This window comes from Pollicipes pollicipes, unplaced genomic scaffold (assembly GCF_011947565.3).
Source record: "Pollicipes pollicipes isolate AB1234 unplaced genomic scaffold, Ppol_2.1 Scaffold_6686;HRSCAF=7923_pilon_pilon_pilon, whole genome shotgun sequence".
Lineage (NCBI taxonomy): Eukaryota > Metazoa > Arthropoda > Thecostraca > Pollicipedomorpha > Pollicipedidae > Pollicipes > Pollicipes pollicipes.
The window spans coordinates 6,995,786-7,013,978 of NW_023596921.1; the positions used below are offsets into that span (position 1 = coordinate 6,995,786).

The following is an 18,193-nucleotide window of genomic DNA, read 5'->3' on the forward strand; positions in this document are numbered from 1 at the left end:
ATATCGTGACCCAGCTTTTTCCGTCGTTCTGGTCGCGCTTTGTTAAGCGGTCGGAATTTGCTACAAGTCTGAACACACCACTCGAAAACTGAGCCTGATTTGAACTGCGTGCAATTCTTAGCATAATTTACCCTGACCATTGTACAGATCGCGTTGTTTCCATCGAAAGCTATCCCCTGATAACTTTCCCGGCGTTGGAACGGTTTTTCGATTCGTTTGTTATGCTTCACATCTGTTCGTAGTTGATGTCCTGCGCAATATCATCTGCCGTTTTAGCACGCATGCTCTGCCGCAGTTGCGTTGAGTGCGATTGAGCTTCAGCCACTCAACCACGCAGGTGTCTTTACTAAGGTTTTGAGTTCCGTGATTACCGCGATGTGTTCGCCCCTAACAGCGTGTCAGTCCAAGCTGGCCGCTTGCTGTCGGACCGAAGGACGATCAGTTCGTAGCACAACCGTGGACTGGTGAACATGACATGGTTAAAACCCATCAAGTATGCTAGCCTTCTTTATCGATGCCAAACGTCCGTGCACTTTTTGACGTCAAGCTGTTTTCGTGCCGACTCGGCTGTGCCTGATTGTGCCGCCGGTGACCGCCAGGTATCGTCAGCACCTCTTCGCATCTCTGCCGTGTTAGTCGTGCCGATGGGCAATTCTTGGAAGGCGCTAAGTTAAGTGTGGCTTGTTTCGCCCAACGGTGGAACATGCCACACTTGCCCTACGGTCACGAGTGTTGCGAACGGCAGTTTTGTACCGTTTGCTTCCGTAAAGTACCGCACTGTGGATCATTTCCTGTAACGGTTCTCCGAAGAGTTCGCTAGCTTCCGGAAAGGCAACGTTAGAAAGCCCAGAGGCGATCAGAAATCCACCGGGCACATGTAACACCTGCAGAACTCACCTGTTATTCCGCAAGATCGGAAACACGGGTGCCAACGTCGGCGTCGAGGGGCTCCGAAAAATGTCATTCCTAAAGAATTTAGGTACAAGGGCCCTTCATATTAGTGTGGGAGAAACTGCTGATAGAACCATCCATCCGAAGGAAGCGAAAGAAAAGCTTTATGCAAAGAATTAACGACAAGAAAACATCCAGAACCAGGCGTACAGTACAAACATCTGAAAAATCAACATCAGCATGTAAGCCATAGTCGGGTGGCCAACGAACCGAGACAACAGAGCCACCTCCGTCCTGGTAATGCCCAAGGACAGGTTGTCGGTGGAAGCTGGAGTCAAGGCACAGCTGGAACCAAGGGACCACGAGCTGGGTGGCAGCGTTTGCTGTCAAACAATGTGTATTTGGAACCCCCGCCGTTGACTGCTGAGCTGCCTGCAGCGCAGTGCTTGGCTGCGCGGTGTTGACCCCCGCGTCAGCGCAGTGAATTTGGACGAGGATGCAGGAGGCGTGCTAAAGGTGACCTGCAACATACTGCAAGAAGGTTAAGGTGGGCCGTCGGCCAGCTGACCTGAACGCCAGTATGAAACAACTGCTTTTATCGGCCGCCGCTTTCGACGTGCAGGAAACGTGCACAAACACGACGTGACTGACCAAGCACGTAGGCCTGGACGGCATTAGCTGCCTAACCGTGGCAATCGATGGGAAAGTGGCATCTGCGACTGCACGCTGGTAGATGAACGAGATGTGTGGATGTGAATTCCGTTGAGCCAGCAGTGATATCGTATTTTCGTGACAAGTGATTTCAATGTCATAACATTATTACAAGCTGAGTTTGGCGGGACACTGTTTCGCATTGCAAAGAAATAACTGCAAAATCACGCCCGGGCGTTATGCGTGCTTGTTTCAATGCTATTTCGTGTGTGATATGAAAGCATTCGCTAGTTTACTGTCATCTGGCAGTCGGCGCTCTTCCGTGAATTAACCCAGAGCCCTGATTCTTCCGGGCAATATCAATTGTTAACCTCACGGAACCCGTATGGCTCGTTCCATCGCAACCTGTGGTGTTGCGAAGTTTGGGCGGCCAAGTACGACAACTGCCGGACAATGGAACCCACCCGCGCCATGTCTGCGCGCTGCCGAACCTGGGCCCTGCAGCGAGGTCCGCTAGCAGCGGCCAGTGACTCCAGCACCGTGTGACCGCCCCGGGTGTGCCCTCGATCTGCTGCCGCCGACGGAGCTCCTCTCTTAATGGGCAGCGTGCACCGCCCAGCCGACGGCCTCGAGTAAACGCTACGGGAGAGCCTCCGCGGTGTGACCCCGCAGCGCTGGAGCGGAAGGCTGGTGCTGTCGTGCGGCATCTGTCACAGCTTCAGCTTGAGCGCCTCTGGTGCCTGCGGTTGCCGCGGAGCACCAGCTCGCTGCGGAGCGCAGCCCAGTCGGCCGGTACACACTGCGCCCTGCCGGCGATGGCCGTCCTCCGGGAGTGGGGGAGAGGTGTGCCTTGTGAAAGGCATCTGCTTTTATACTGGCCGCGCCGTTCGGAAGTTATTCTGGAAAAACCGTTGTTGGAGGGGCAAAATGCCCCCCCCCCCCCCCCCCCACCTCCACCCGAGTGTTAAACTAAGTGTCTATCACATCCCCGAATTTGTAAAATGGTAAAGCGCGAATACGGACTTGGGGCACTCGCTATTTGCCCCTGACGAATGGCCGGCGGCAGCGTCCGTGCGGCTGGTCAGGTGACGTCAGAGCGTTGCGGGACGTTAAAATTCCGCGGCAAAATTATGCTATTGACCTGGAATTTTACGAGCGGTTGGTGACGGGCTGACGCGATAAGGACTGCTTGACTTGGGTTCTGATTCCAGAAATGCATCTAACGAAAAGGCTCGGTCTGTATTTTAAAAAAGGACAGATGAACATAATACATAGACGCACATGTTGTTAAAGGTCTTTTCTCTGCTTCAGTAAGATTGTAAATGACTTGCAGTAGGAAAGGGTAGGGCATCGGCGTTCTGCGTGACTGAAATGACACGGTCCGCGCCGTGGGCAGGGCGTTACCGCGTGGGGCAGCGAAGGCTGAGCCCATTTTGGGATGGACCAGTGGCGTACTCTTCTTTCGAGATTTCATATAACGTAATGTTACCCTTCATCACTGGACTGATTTATGATTTTCCGTATCAGTCACATACTGTGTGAAATAAAGTCGAAGTGTGATCCACCGATATAAGTGTGCTAAAACGCACTAGGCTATGTTTCGTAATGGCTCGCATTTCTGATGCAGATTTGATTTTTTCAAGTATGGATGTTATGTCCGGAGTTAATTTTATTTTCCCCCGAACGTTTGCAATTTATGAACGTTTTAACGGCAGCTTATTCCATTTGTTTGTGGTGCTGCCCATCACAGCATTTTGTCTGTCGTTCAACCTATTTCTGTTTGCTTTTGATGGAGACTGGGACCACTGGAACCCTCTAAACGGTACAATATCAACATAAATCAACACAATGCGTGGGCGATGCGTAGCGTCATGTTACAGCAGTGTCCTGTTCGCTTTCATTCTTACGCATGTCGTGGACGTTTGGAAATGACTACTAGCGGATGCTTTTAAGGTGACATTCATGAAACTATGGAGCGGAAGCTTCGGTCTCTTGGCCCACAACATATCGAAGCTTGCCAGAACGTGAACGTTATCCGAAGAGGTGCAGGCAATGCCTGAAATAACTATTGTACGTATGGTACCGTCTTTAACTATGTTTTCATAGTGTTTTTCACAGCGCTTAGATGCTCGGCTAAGCATCTGCGACCTTTGGCTGCCAGCGTCGGTACCGATTTTTCATTGAACCCAGTGCAGCCCAGTGTGCTTATAGCTTTCTGTCCCGTACCGTTCCAGTACCGCCTTTTGGTACCCGATGCTGATGCGAATGAAACACAATCCTTAATATCGACCAATTTCCAGTTTTCCAGCATTATACATTGAATAATTCTACCGCACTGATGCCAGGTCAGAGGGCACGTAAACTGCGTCGTCATTTGGGCATCCGGGGTGATTACATCCCCCGGCATAACTGCTGCTGCTGCACAACCGTCTGCTGCTAAAACATGACCTAACGCTGGATCAAAGACCCAATGGATACATTTTGCGTCAGCGGTGGGTTTAAAAACGCTTGGATTTCTGTCATAGGCTACAAGGCCAAGATGCTCGATAGTTTTTAATTATATCAGGTTGACCATTCCACGGTTACGCAAAGAACTAATGGTCCCTCGATCCAGCAGCGAGTCGGTCAGCGCGGACCGACAGGTCCGTAGAGGCGTAGGCATCAGCGGCAGCCTCTGGATTGAAAGCGCAGTGAAATACATCGGCGTGGAGAGTGGCTTAAGCCAAATGCACTGATTGCAAGCGGGACTGAACGTGCATGCTATAACAATACCCATAAAGTAATCATTAAAATAGAATTGCAGATATCACCGAATAAGAAACCTGATGACCAAATTCTAACTGTCATTGCGCCGGGAAGCTTGAATTTCGGTAAAATTTAATAAAACGAGATTTCAGGGAGTCCCGGATGGGTTTCTACATGAAATGCCCGCGTTGTATCAGCAAGTGCTCGGCTTTTGGATGATGAGTTTCATGTCTGTTATACATGCAAATCATTTGTAACGTAAGAAACGGGGTGATATATCTTTATCGCTCTCTTGATTGCTTGTTCTCCCTCCTCCGTGCTTTCCTCACTGGCTCTATGTCTCCTCTTTTCTGTTTCTTTGTATATAAATGCATATGATACAGTTAAAAATCCTGTTTTTCCTACCGTGCAAAGAAACTGGAAGGACGTTGCGTGTACAGTGCAGCATTGTCCCATCGTTCCATGGCATGACTGGTGGAGAAATGCCTACCGAAGTGGAGCTGGTCCCACTTCCAGTGACCCTTTTGGACAGTCAGCATGTAAGTTAACCCATACAAGCGTGGACAAAAAACAACGCACGGATACAATCCGAGCATGTGGCAGACCGAGCGCACGTCCGCCTGTGTTTGTGCCGGCAGTCTGTTCACGACCGGACGCTGGACCAGCAGTGTACGGTGAGCCGGCCCGGAGTCAGCATGGTGGCCGCCGGCCTGGCCGTGGAGCTGGCCGCCGCCCTGCTGCAGCATCCCCAACGGTTAGTGCGCCCGGTCGCCGCCAGGGACGTAGCCGGCCGCTGTTGCGCGCGGGCCGCCGATCGAAGGGTGGGTTCTTAGTGTGCCATACGCAACAGAAAGGTGTGAAACCTCACTATGATCTGCCTCGATGTAAATGACCAGTATGTCGGTCCGAGCATCCGAAGCCTGGTCTGGCCTTGTGTGCCGTCCACCAGATGCACTGGTGGTGCAGCGGATGTGCAGAACCAGCTGGAAGTGGCGGTAGCAAGTAATGATACGCAAGGATGAGTGTCATTCGCTCTTGTTTTCTCAATCACGCTTCGTCCTGCATTCCCGCATTGTCCCATTCTTCTGGAGCAGACTTGCATGCACTTACCATGAGTGGGTGTATGTGCCCCCCCCCCCCCCCCCCGTCCGAGCGCCGAGCTCGAGCCCCATGGAGGGCTCCCTGTGCGGGCTAAGGCTCTGCGGACGACTTCCAGATGTGTTGCAGTGCGTGGTTTTGCCCTACCAGTACACACTCTCATCCATCCCATAAGCGGAAGAGGGTGTGAACTGCTTGCTTGTGTACTGTTAATCCTTGCTACAGGCCGAATGGGCTATAATCCAAACCAAACAACTAAATGTACAAATGAGAAGAAGATTAGATATCGGTTGTGCCAGTTCTTACCAATGCGTAGACTTTTCGACTGTATGCTTTAATATTTTACACGCTGCCCGTGAGATGTGCCATTTTGTAAGCTGCTTGACTTTCCGGATGGTTCCAAAATCACATGGATGATGTTTAAGCCGGCTCACGACTTTGATCTCCCACTGAACGGCAAGCTTTGATGTTCCGTGGTCACGAACAAAGATAGTGGGACGAAGGTGGTTTACGAGAGGCGTTGTTCAGTTGCACAATGTTCATGAATTTCCGTTTATCTGTGATATTTAGTAGCCTATCTAGCCATGAAATATTTAGTTTGTACTTATGTAACACAAAGGCTACACAGAAGCGTTATAGGGAGTGTTCCACTTTTGGGGCATATTTCACAAACATACTCTAGTAAACCACAGAAGCAGTCACGCCTTCGAGTTCAAATTACCCTGCCGACGCTTTGCAACAGAATTGCCCTTCTTCCCCGCAGTGGTGACCACCGCCGTCACGGCAACCATCGTGCGCACCTCCACTGTTGCGAATAAAAGAACATTTCTGATTGGCCTGATGCGGGCAAGCGCCTGTTACCGAGAAGTTGGTTGGTTGAAGTGTGAACCAGTCCGAACCAGGACCAGAACCAATTTGAACATGGAGCATGTGATACTCCCATTTTCAAAGCCAACGTGCGCCTCGAAAAGAGCCCGTGCGGTAAACGCCATAGGGTAGAAATCAAAGCCAAAGTATAACGTTTCGCTTAATTCGCGGAATAATAGCTTGATGTTTGCACACCTTGTCTAAACAAAGTGTTTCAAGCTTCCGTGGCATTTATTGCACATACGTTTTGACAGATAAGTGCGTTGCAAACATCACAGAACACACGGAGGAAAAAACAGGGCAAATGAAATGTAATACTTTATAGCGGTGAGCGGGGTGTCTAGTGAGATTTCTCCCGCTGGAACAGCTTCTTGAAATCGAAATTCTGAGCTAGTCAGAAGGATATAGAAAAACTGGTATTACTCATCAAATCGTATGCGGCTGGTGTAAAACTAAGGAAAAGTACAAAAAAGGTGGGATGCTCCCCTTAAATAGGTGGCCTGAACGGCGTCACCTTTCATCTGAGGTATGCAATCATGAAAAGCAGGCAACGATAGGGAGCTAGTGTGACACTCCATTGGGTCGCTCTCCGCGTAACACACCGAATTTTAAAACGTTGTTGAGGTATTTCGGAAGCGGCAATATTCCGGACGATATTTTTGGCTGAAACGGCTTTTTGTAATTAGTACACTGCCTCGTTTGAGATTAAATCGAACGGAAGAAATTGTGTGGGCTGGTTCATTCCTGTTAAATGTGCAGGTGCTGGCGGGTGACCTTGGCAGCCAGCTGTAGATAACACCCCGCTTGGATTAACGTGTGCACAAGTTATGCGGAATCTGCAATTAATCATAGGCATGTGGACCGTAACCGGTCTGGACGGATTGCAGACATTTCTTCCGGAAGTGGTCCGAAGCAGGTGCGGGATTACAGTCAGAAAAATTTAAAGAAGCTTAAATAATATTGGCCTTGGTGTGCAGGGTATCACATGCCGCAAAATGATACGAGCGATGGCATGTGGGGCAGACATGCAAAACAGCGTGACCTGAAGATGAGACCTCACTGCAAGCAGGATCGGTCAGCAGCCTTAATTCGTAACCGTCACGGACTGCAGCTGTCGGCCGCGTCGTAAGCTGTCGTCAGCCTTTGGTCGGCTGCCAGATCGCTTCATCCTGAGCTCTTCCGTCACTCCCGTTATGGCAGTCGAGGCTCGGACGACACGTGGCGCTCCCAAATTGAAGCGCCGCGGCCCTGGCGGCAGTCGTCACTGCGCCCAACTTCCCGACGAGCGGGGCCCGGCGGCGGCGGCGGCCGCTGTGTAACGCCCCCGCCGTCGGTGCGGAGGCCGCGCCTTCTCAGGGACGCGATCCTCAGATGGTGGCAGGGTGCACTGGAAGGCGGTGGATGGCGTCATTCGCCGGGCCGGTCGGTGTAGATGCATCGGTGCCGTTTGTTCATGGTAGTGTCGCGCGAGTCTGCCGACCTTGCCCTGGCGCTGTCCGTCAGGGGTGCGGCTGAGCCACCTCCTCGGGCCCCGTGCCGCTCGCCGCCGGTAGGCACAGCTCGCCTGGCAGGCCGGGGTGCCCTCGTGACCCCAGCAGCGCCGCCGGCGGGCACAGCTCGCCTGGCAGGCCGGGGTGCCCTCGTGACCCCAGCCGCGCCGCCGGCGGGCACAGCTCGCCTGGCAGGCCGGGGTGCCCTCGTGACCCTAGCCGCGCCGCCGACCCGTCCGTCGCGTGCCGTTTTGAGGAGTGGCCGAGGCGGAATCCGCGCGCCGCCGGTGGCATCCGAGACGTTTTAATCACGCTGTCTAGGACCGGTCCGCTTATCGCGGCTGACGCGCTGACGTGCGCTGACGTGGTGGCAGCCGGTCTCCCCAGCCCCGCGGGCCCTCTGCCCCTGCGCGACTCACCTGCCCAACTGGTCTCCCTTGCCCGCTGGCCTCACCCGGCCTGCGGATCGGCGTCCCCTGCCCGCGAGTCGGCCTCCCCTGCCCCGTTCGCCCCATGCCCTGTCCGCTTCCTTCGTCTTGCCGAGCTCCCCTGCCCTGCGGGCCTCCCCTGCCCTGCCCGCGAACCTCCCCTGCCCTGTCCGCCCCCTGCCCTGTCCGCCCCTTGCCCTGTCCGCCTCCTGTGTCATGCCGGGCTCCCCTGCCCCGCTTGCCTTCCCTGTCCATGGCCGGTACACCTTCCTCTGCCGTGTCCTGCCCAGCGCTGACATGTGCCGGTGGCGGCTTGCCCCCTCTGCCCGGCTGACAGCGCCAGCAGCGCCTCTGCCGACCGGCTCCTCTGACGACGTTGGCGCCAGAGCTGCGGACATGCATCAGATGCTATTTGGATGTGGAATGCTTGTTGCACATTGATGGGAAATACGATGCCGCAGTGCTAAGGCGTCTTTGTGTATGGTCGACCGCTAAGTCTCTTTTAAAACCACGTTTGTGCGGCGCCACATGCACGCCGCCCCGCGATCGAAGACGTGTTCGTGCACGAATGTGGTTCAAAAACAACCAAGTCTCTCGGACCCGTTACTTATTTGTTCCACCGCATGAGCAAGTGCCACTGACAAAGTGTTCATGTGTTATCGCCTCGCCCATGCCACGCGGCGATGTCGTGCCGGCAAATGTGATGGTGACCGTTGTCGTTCGATGGCTGGCCAATGTGCGGCATGGACAGTGATGAGATCGCCCAATCATTTGTGGGCAATGCATGCACCTACACCGCGCATGGTTCCACGTCTTTATGTCCTCAGGCTGCTGGAAGCTGAGATCGGTCCGGTACTCATGCCTATAAGTAACTCACAGTAACTTATGCAGGATATTGCTGAAACCGCGTGAGACTATGATCAGTTCTTGCAGAAGTGTTATTTCTTGGAAAGCGGGCGACCGGACCGTAACAGGACGGTTCTCCCCATTGCAGATTTTATTGGCTTAAATGAGACTTGCTCGACCGGCGGCCTTGTTCGTTATGGACTCATAGAACACGTGCCTTGTGCACTGGGCACCTTATGGCATGTCCCGTCCAGGCTTGGCCTGAGGCATATGAACCGTGGCTTGAACCATGGTTCGAATTCCTTAGGCAGAGTCAGTGCGGTGTAACTTGTGGGAGTATTTCCGCGACCCGTATTCGGTAGTTTGCTCATTGCCGTGTCAGAAGCAAAGTCGGTCACTACCGGCCTCTGTGATAAATGACTGCTCTGTTATGGACTGAGGATGTTCAGCACGACATACAAAGCACATTGCTAACCTGTAAAGGTGGTCTGAGTGGGACGGGCTGAGCAGAAACCTTCTGCTGCATCAAAGCGTCCCAGATGTGTGGCCAAAAAAGCTTGGATTGCCGAGCTCTCTTGACTTATTACCACACTGTCATCTCAGTGCTGCATCAGGATTGTTGGGCTTCTGGCCACACACTTGTATAAGACGTGCATGATAAACCCTCTTGCAAAAGGTGTTCGGCTTCGCCAAAACGCGACAGCTGTGTTGTTCACCGTGCGGGCCGGAGCCGGCGCTGTTGCCGGGGTCTGGCCGCTCGCTGTTCAGTACGGAGCGGCGGGAGTCCAGCCCAAGCGCCGATCCGTCTGACCTGCCTTCGGTGGCGTTATTTTAGGGACGGCGCGCCGGTCAGCCCGCGGTCGGACGGCGCCGAGGCGGCCACTGCCGGCCCGCTCGGCTCGGTGCCTCACAGCGTGCGCGGCTTCCTGGGCCCGCTGCAGCAGCTGACGCCCGCCACGCTCGCCTTCCCCCGCTGCACCGCCTGCTCCGGCCCGGTACGACAGCAGACGGGCCGGCTGACGGGGCAGCGCATGTGGAGGCACGGGATGGGATGGAGAGGCGCGACGGATGTGGAGGCAGGAGAGGGGATTTCGAGGCAGAGGATGGGATGGGGAGGGGCGACGGATGTGGATGCAGGGGATGGGATGTGGAGGGGCGACGGATGTGGAGGTGGGAGAGGGATGTGGAGGGGCGACGGATGTGGAGGTAGGAGAGGGGATTTGGAGGCAGGGGATGGGATGGGGAGGGGCGACGGAAGTGGAGGCAGGAGAGGGGACTTGGAGGCAGGGGATGGGATGGGGAGGGGCGACGGATGTGGAGGTGGGAGAGGGATGTGGAGGGACGACGGATGTGGAGATAGGAGAGGGGATTTGGAGGCAGGGGATGGGATGGGGAGGGGCGACGGATGTGGATGCAGGGGATGGGATGTGGAGGTGGGAGAGGGATGTGGAGGCAGGAGAGGAGATGTGGAGGCAGAGGATGGGATGTGGAGGGGCGGCGGATGTGGAGGTAGGGGATGGGATGGGGAGGGGAGACGGATGTGGAGGCAGGAGAGGGGATGTGGAGGTTGGAAAGGGGATGGGATGTGGAGAGGCGACGGATGTGGAGGTAGGAAAGAAGATGTGGAGGCAGGGGATGGGATGTGGAGGGGCGACGGATGTGGAGGTAGGAAAGGAGATGTGGAGACAGAGATGTGGAGTCAGGGGATGGGATGGGGAGGGGCGAGGGATGTGGAGGTAGGAAAGGGGATGTGGAGGCAGGGGATGGGATGGAGAGGGGCAGAGTGTGGGATGTGGAGGGGCAGGGAATGTGGAGGCAAGGTATGGGATGTAGAGGGGCGACAGATGTGGAGGTAGGAGAGGGATGTGGAGGCAGGGGATGGGATGTAGAGGGGCAGGGGATGGGATGTAGAGGGGCAGGGGATGGGATGTGGAGGGGCAGGGCATGTGGAGGCAGGGGTATGGAGGCAGACGTGCTCGAACACCTCCCGTTGCAGCCGGCCGGGACCTACTCGCCCGCGCTGGCAGCACTCCGCAGCCCAACAAGGGCTGCACGTGCGGCTAGCACTCCGCAGCCCTCGTCGGTCGGTGCGCTCGTGGGCTGACTCCTGGGCTGGTCCGTGTGCTCTTGGCATCCTCAATACAGCCCTCTCCGCAGCATTCGGTCTGACCCGGAGCCAGTTTACAGACAAAAAACAGAGGAACACATCAAAAATATTTCGCGAGCAGCTTAAAACACATGCTGCACCACTCTCGTGCACGTGTTGCAGCGTTTTTGTAACGGTTTTTCCGGAACGGATCAAACGTTTATAACACCGCCAAAGGTAAGCAGCCTTATGCGAACAGCACGAGACATGCGAGTCCGGGAAAATATCACAATTCAAGATAAAATTGACAAAGATGCGACTAACTCCTTGCACGTCACCTGACAGGATGTAGCGTTCGGTCCCGTGGGTTTCTTCGAGCATACGGCAGTGTGTCGCAGACGTCCTCCTGCGAACAGCATGCAGATGTTGTAAGCATGAGAGTAGCTGCGACTGCACTAGGCTCCTGCAACACTCAGCAGCTGGAGAATGAGGTTCTGGTGGCTGGCCTCCAGTTCTGGGTGTTTTGTTCTTGTTGCGGCGCTGGTGTCGCTTGTCGACCGTGATTTCGCGACGGCTTTATGTACAGCTGCTTCTACTGTGATGAGAGGCTTCTCGGACCATCCTGCTTCTTTCTCCTGGTGCTGCGGTTCTTTCCTGATGACCCTGAGATCCGACAGGCTGGTTTCAGTGTAGGTCCCACTATTCACACCTGTGTCAATGGGCGGCTGTGTGGGAAGTTAAAAGAAACTCGCCTTTCCGTGTTTCTGGAATAACTTCCGAATCGCACCAGGCAGGCTCATCGAGTTCACAATGGGCTATCTCAATCACTCGGGCGAAATTGATTGCATGTTCGGTCACAGATACCGCATCAATATTGAATGATTGCAGGCCAGTTCTTGTGTGGAGTTTTCAGTTTCCTGTCTCGTTTTGGTTGGCTGTGATGAATGACGTTTTCATCAGTGATCAACCTTTGATGCGCATCGAGGATGTGGATGTGCCTCGTTTGCCAGACGGGGTCAATCACAGCGTACCAGACCGTACCACGTGATCATCAGAGGTCATGTCAGACTAAATAATACGCGTGGAATGGAAATAATAGGTTGCGACTATTTGTGATGCAAAGTCGGCAAATGACAGAGTTCCAAACCAATGGCCCTTAGACGTACGCTATCATGAAGCGAGAGGGTAGAATAGTCTTACCCGATCATGCGACCTGGTGTTTAGCCAGGATGGGCCGGACCGCAGCCATTGATCGTTTTTGACACCTTGGTATTATGTTTTGAGGTACAAGAACAGCCTCGTCCGTATGGTTCTGGTTACACATGCATGCCAGTGATGTTATTGGTTCCAGAGGGCCCCGACGTGCTAGTGATGTTACTGATTCCAAAGGGCCCTGGAGAGTTCTTTTAAGTTTTTGTTTATTTAAGAGATATTCGGTGCTATATGTGACATCACCAGCTAGGTGGCAGATGCCAACTCATCGGTCCCCGGCGAGCTTGGGCTACTGGTTACCTTTGCTTTCCATTTTAACTATCCCAACTGTACGGTGAGGTTATAGGTGACTAGGAGAGGTTGCATTTCATTCTCTCGGCCGGTGGCGAGTGGTGGAACATCATAGACAGTGCTGGGCTATAAAGCCACGTTTTCGGGCCATCGACACCTGTACGAGTCAATGTCCTGTGAAGCTATTTCAATAAGCCAGTTTGGAACGATTCAATCAATGAGAAATGTGTGTCATCGAAAGGCCAGATGAGTGGTCCCCACCGAGATGGCCCGAATGAGTTCGTGTCGCTAGGGGCCCTGTTCGCACTGGTGGAAAGGGACCCGGGCCATCTTTCTCTGCTCGTCATGCAGTTGTCATTGCTGGCGAGGGCGCGGCTCCGTTTGAGCTTCCATGGTTGTACAGTTATACATCGATGGCGAGGTGATGAAAAGGCCGTGCTCGGAATGTCTGGAGTCGTGACTTGTGGCTTATCAGTGAGCCATCGCTATCACCGCGGGATCGCGCTGGCTATTTTTCCGCTCACCCAGTTCTTGTATGCACATCTTTGTTCGCATGCAAGGCCAGGTATTTTTATATGCGCCTTTTACTGTAAAGGTCCACATACTTTTTTCATCAAATACCTAGACCGGAGTGATGGCAGGGCGCATGAGCCGGAGAGTGCTCGCGCGTGGTTGCACGTGCGTATCTCAAGTTACGAATGATGCGCATATGCATGAGCGCACGACTTACGCCAGGCACAAAATGAATTTTAGAAAATGTATGCATACGCGTGGTTTGAAGACCCACATAGCTTGCTCCCACACTAACGCACTACCCAATCTATGCGCGCATGAACCCCTGGTCTTATGGACATACTTCTCGGTCACTTTTTGCATTCGTGCAAAGCTCAGATAGCGCCGTTCTGGTTGCAGGTGCTTGCAAAATACCGAGAAGAGGGTGAGGAGTTTCTGCTGAAGGTTTTCAACCGGTCGGGCTATCTGGAGGATCTGACTGGCTTGACGGAGCTGCAGCAGCTCACTGAGGCCACAGAGGTACGTGCACACACACACGCCCCTTTCCCGTTTCGTGATCGGTCGCGATTAGCGCAATTCCCTGGGGCGGCAGCTTGCTTCGTTCATGGCAGCATCAGTTATGACGGAACGGCAATTACGGATTGTCGTTGAAATTGTTGTCAAAGATGGCTTTACAGTGGTCATTTCGTGTGCGCGTGGATGTGCGCGGGGTTTGCAATTCAAAAGATATTCTTTTAGATTTCTGGGTATGGTGCACGAGCGGTTCTAGAGAGCATTCACCTTCCGACGGGCGCTGCAGTCTCCATGCACTCGGGCATCGGCAGTGTGAAAACCCGCGGCGCCTGACGCGGAGCTCAGTCATTGGGTGTCGGTCTCGGCTATATCATATCTGAACAGTCATGACTAGCAAACAATTGTCGTCACAATGCTAACTGCCAATGTCATTCACGTGCAAAACAACGACGCCTCCCAGCACTTTTCAGAGCATCGCGGGAATAACGTGAGGTTCTTGGCAGCCCATGGCTGTTCTAGGGCGTCCATGTCGTCTTCTTGTGTCATTTCCCTGGCAAAGACTAGCTCAGCCACACGTCCCGTCCTGGAAATCGTGCAGGCGCAGTGTTGATGCTCGAGATGCGAGTTCATTTGGGCAGTGGCGAGCCGCATGCCTGTCGGTGTTCGCCGGCTGAGGTCGCTCTCCGCGATGTGCAGCGCCGGGCGGCATTTCCTGAGTGTGGCTTAGGACCAGTTTAGGTCCGATTAGCATGGGTGGGAACTAACACCACTCCTCTGCTGGGCCCCTCCTTCTCCGTCTCACTCGCAGCGGTCATTGGGTATGAGCCGGATTTAGTGTGGGGCTATCAGGTCATGTAAATACGTGTTTTGACCCGAGGTTTCCCAATACCTTCGCGAAGTGCATTGGCACAGCTCGTACTCCAGATCTCATTAAGGGGGGGGGGGATGCCTATAACACTAATGTTGGTGGTGTTGGTACTGGTGCAGGACGCGGTGATGGTCATTATGTCGGTATATGGGGGAAGATGATTATTTGTATGTCATTTTAAGCGGGGTGTGTTCGTAAATTCCAATGCCTTCGCTTTCGTTACCTTTTTCAACCACGCGATCAAGCCCAAGCCTGATAGATCCTCAACGAAACGACAAGAAGAAGGTTCACCGTCAGCGTAACGCGTTAGGCCCGTGCATCTGGCGTGCGTCGTAACCCGTTAGGGCCCGTGCATCTGGCGTGCGTCGTAAACGCGTTAGGCCCGTGCATCTGGCGTGCGTCGTAACGCGTTAAGCCCGCACATCTGGCGTACGTCGAAAGCGTGCTGAGAACATTTTGTTGACAATTGATGCGGTGTTGTTTGACATGCACTGGTAATAGTCACAGAACTGGAATGCCAAAATTGGCGGCTGAGGCAATTGGCCTCGCTTGGTTCTAGTTGCATAGTTGGGCCAACTGTGTGGTGTGGGCCATAGTGCCGCTGTGTTCGACTGGCCCCGTAAATTGCCTTGTGCGTCACCTTTCTCGGTTACCAATAGGCTTCCCAAAACAGAGTTATCGTCACACGAAACACAAACCAATGACGATATCGACGATTGCAATTAGCTGATTAGCATTACCGGATTCCGCCGTAGGTGGTGTATTAAGGGGAAAAACGGGCTTAGCCTTCGTCGATTGGCACAATGTGGGGCGAGCATGACATCTTCGTTGCATGAGCTAATAAACAAATCAGTGCTAAGGAACAGAGGAGGTCTTGACGCTGACATCAGAAGACAGCAATACAAGACACGGAAAATGAGAAAAAAGACGCAAGTATAAGAATGCATCTGACTGCATGACGAACTGCATCCATTCCAATGAACAATTAGCGTCACGTCCACTGCCCGCCGCCGAGCAGCGCTGACGGTGACACGCACTCCCCCGCCGTTCTCCCGAGCAGCGACGCGCTGTCTCGCCGCCAAGCAGCGCTGACGGTGACACGCGCTCCCCCGCTGTGCCGGGGAGCAGCGACGCGCCGGCTCACCGCCGAGCAGCGCTGACGGTGACATGCACTTCCCCGCTGTGCCGGGGAGTAGCGACGCGCCGGCTCGCCGCCGAGCAGCGTTGGCGGTGACACGAACTCCCCCGCCGCCCCTGGGAGCAGCGACGCGCTGTCTCGCCGCCGAGCAGCGCTGAGGGTGACACGTACTCTCCCGCTGTGCCGGGGGGTAGCGACGCGCCGGCTCGCCGCCGAGCAGCGTTGGCGGTGACACGAACTCCCCCGCCGCCCCTGGGAGCAGCGACGCGCTGTCTCGCCGCCGAGCAGCGCTGAGGGTGACACGCGCTCCCCCGCCGCGCCGGGGAGCAGCGACGCGCCGGTTCACCACCGAGCAGCGCTGACGGTGACACGCGCTCCCCGCCGTGCCGGGGAGCAGCGACGCGCCGGTTCACCACCGAGCAGCGCTGACGGTGACACGCGCTCCCCGCCGCCCCTGGGAGCAGCGACGCGCCGGCTCACCGCAGAGCAGCGCTGACGGTGACACGCACTCCCCCGCTGTGCCGGGGAGCAGCGACGCGCCGGTTCGCCGCTGCCGATGACCGCACGCAGCTGATCACGGCACCGGCACGGTGCCGTGATCAAGATTTGGCCGCTGAGGCACTTGAAGGTGGCGAACACACCACACACATCGGGTTGACGTTGAGAGGTTTTGACGTTTGAAGCGGAAGTAACGCAGTTGCTGAGTAAGCGAAAGGCTTCCAAACGTTTTGCGGTAAACGTTGTGTAAGCTTTGCGCGACCATACGCTACAGTTAAGATGATTAAGTATCGGTAGAAACCTATCGCTGTTTAGGCGTTTTAATCCTGTTCTAGACCTACGTTTGGTCGTTAGAATTTGCGGGCTGCGGTGGAGTTGTTCAAGCGTACCCGTCAGCCGTCCCCTTGACGTTCTGCGGCTCTGTAGGATCATTGGTTCGTTCGATAAAACTGAATTCCCTACAGAACATTCGTGTGTGCTATATTGTCTTCGGTGCTGCAGAACATCGATTGTTTTATATAGCAGATATATGCCGTGCGGAAAAAAATATGGGCTTGGAGTATCCTTACTCCCAGAGCATGTCAACTTGTTCCACGGGACCGCTAGCGTTATGACCTCCACCGCATGATTGTCAGGGTAGACCGCACATATAAAGCAAACGCCCCGATATGTCCCGCTTGCGTCCAGAGAGGCGCTGTCTCTCTCCCTCCCCCCACTTCTCCTAAGCGCTACCTCCCTCGAGTTAGATTGCTCACCGCCCGCGAGTGGCCGCCAGGTCCCGTGTGTTGACATGTTCGGCCGCGGCCACGTGTGCGCGCCGCCTGCCCGGGCATTGTGCCGGAGGGCGGCCGGCCTCGTCTCTGGCCCGTCGGCGCGTCTCGGTGCTGTCCCGCCCCACGGCCGGCCGTCGGGTCGTTCTCCAGGCTGGGTGACGTCGCTGAACTCGTCAACCCCCGTCTGCCGCAGCTGTGGGAGCTGGATAACGATCCGGACGACTTCTGAGTGGAGTGTACTGGCGGGTGGAGGACAGCGCCGGCGGACTCCGAGTCACGGGCAGACTCAGGGTCTCGGAGCGGACTCGGAGGCCCGGAATAGACGCCGAGTCATGGGGCTTTCACGTGGCCCACCGCAGACCAGGTAACAGTGTTGAAATAGCCAGCCAGCCAGCTGGCGGGCCATGGACTGCCGGCCACAGCTTCAGGCGGAAGGAGTGCAGGCCGGAGTGTGGCTGGCGTGAGGACTGTGAGCCGGAGCGTAGCTGGCGTGAGGACTGCGAGCCGGAGCGTAGCTGGCGTGAGGACTGTAGGCCGGAGCGTGGCAAGAGGGAAGACTGCGAGCCGGAGCGTAGCTGGCGTGAGGACTGCAGGCCGGAGCGTGGCAGGCGGAAGGAGTGCAGGCCGGAGTGTGGCTGGCGTGAGGACTGCGAGCTGGAGCGTAGCTGGCGTGAGGACTGCAGGCCGGAGCGTGGCAGGCGGAAGGAGTGCAGGCCGGAGTGTGGTTGGCGTGAGGACTGCGAGTCGGAGCGTGGCTGGCGTGAGGACTACAGGCTGGAGCGTGGCAGGCGTTAGGACTGCGAGCCGGAGCATGGCTGGCGTGAGGACTTCAGGCCGGAGCGTGGCAGGCGTGAGGACTGCAGGCCAGAGCGTGACATGCGTGAGGACTGCTGGCCGGAGCGTGGCACAGGCGGGGTGGCCACGCTGCGTGTTGTGAGCCAAGACCGGGAAAGCGAGGCTGGGGCGCATCCAGAGAGTCCCAGAGCCATCGGAGGGCCAGAATCACGCTGGGATCACCGGGTGATCCAGAGACGGCGCGTGCGCCGGTGCAGGTGCCGTTGACGTCAGCCGCGCCGGTGGTCGCACCCGGACCGCGCTGCGGTAGTGTCAGCGACTGCAGTGTGTCGCCGGTGCGTGCGCCGGTGCAGGTGCCGTTGGCGTCAGCCGCGCCGGTGGCAGCGCCCGGACCGCGCTGCGGTAGTGTCGGCGACCGCAGTGTGTCGCCGTTCGTCAGAGGCGACCCGTTGCGCAAATGCTATGCAAATGTATGCAAATAAAGTGTATC

At 55.4% G+C, this 18,193-nt stretch overlaps 1 protein-coding gene across 1 annotated transcript in view; it reads left to right on the plus strand.

Annotated features, from left to right (window-relative positions):
* Positions 1-17,938, plus strand: part of LOC119107379 (ubiquitin-like modifier-activating enzyme ATG7) — a 31,985-nt gene extending 14,047 nt beyond the window's left edge. The window contains exons 10-13 of the mRNA XM_037230812.1: positions 4,926-5,041; positions 9,852-10,011; positions 13,518-13,637; positions 17,102-17,938. Of these exons, the coding sequence (XP_037086707.1) occupies positions 4,926-5,041; positions 9,852-10,011; positions 13,518-13,637; positions 17,102-17,137 (432 nt within the window). The 3' untranslated portion in view covers positions 17,138-17,938. The remainder of the gene's footprint in view (positions 1-4,925; positions 5,042-9,851; positions 10,012-13,517; positions 13,638-17,101) is intronic.
* Positions 17,939-18,193: the final 255 nt, after the last annotated feature.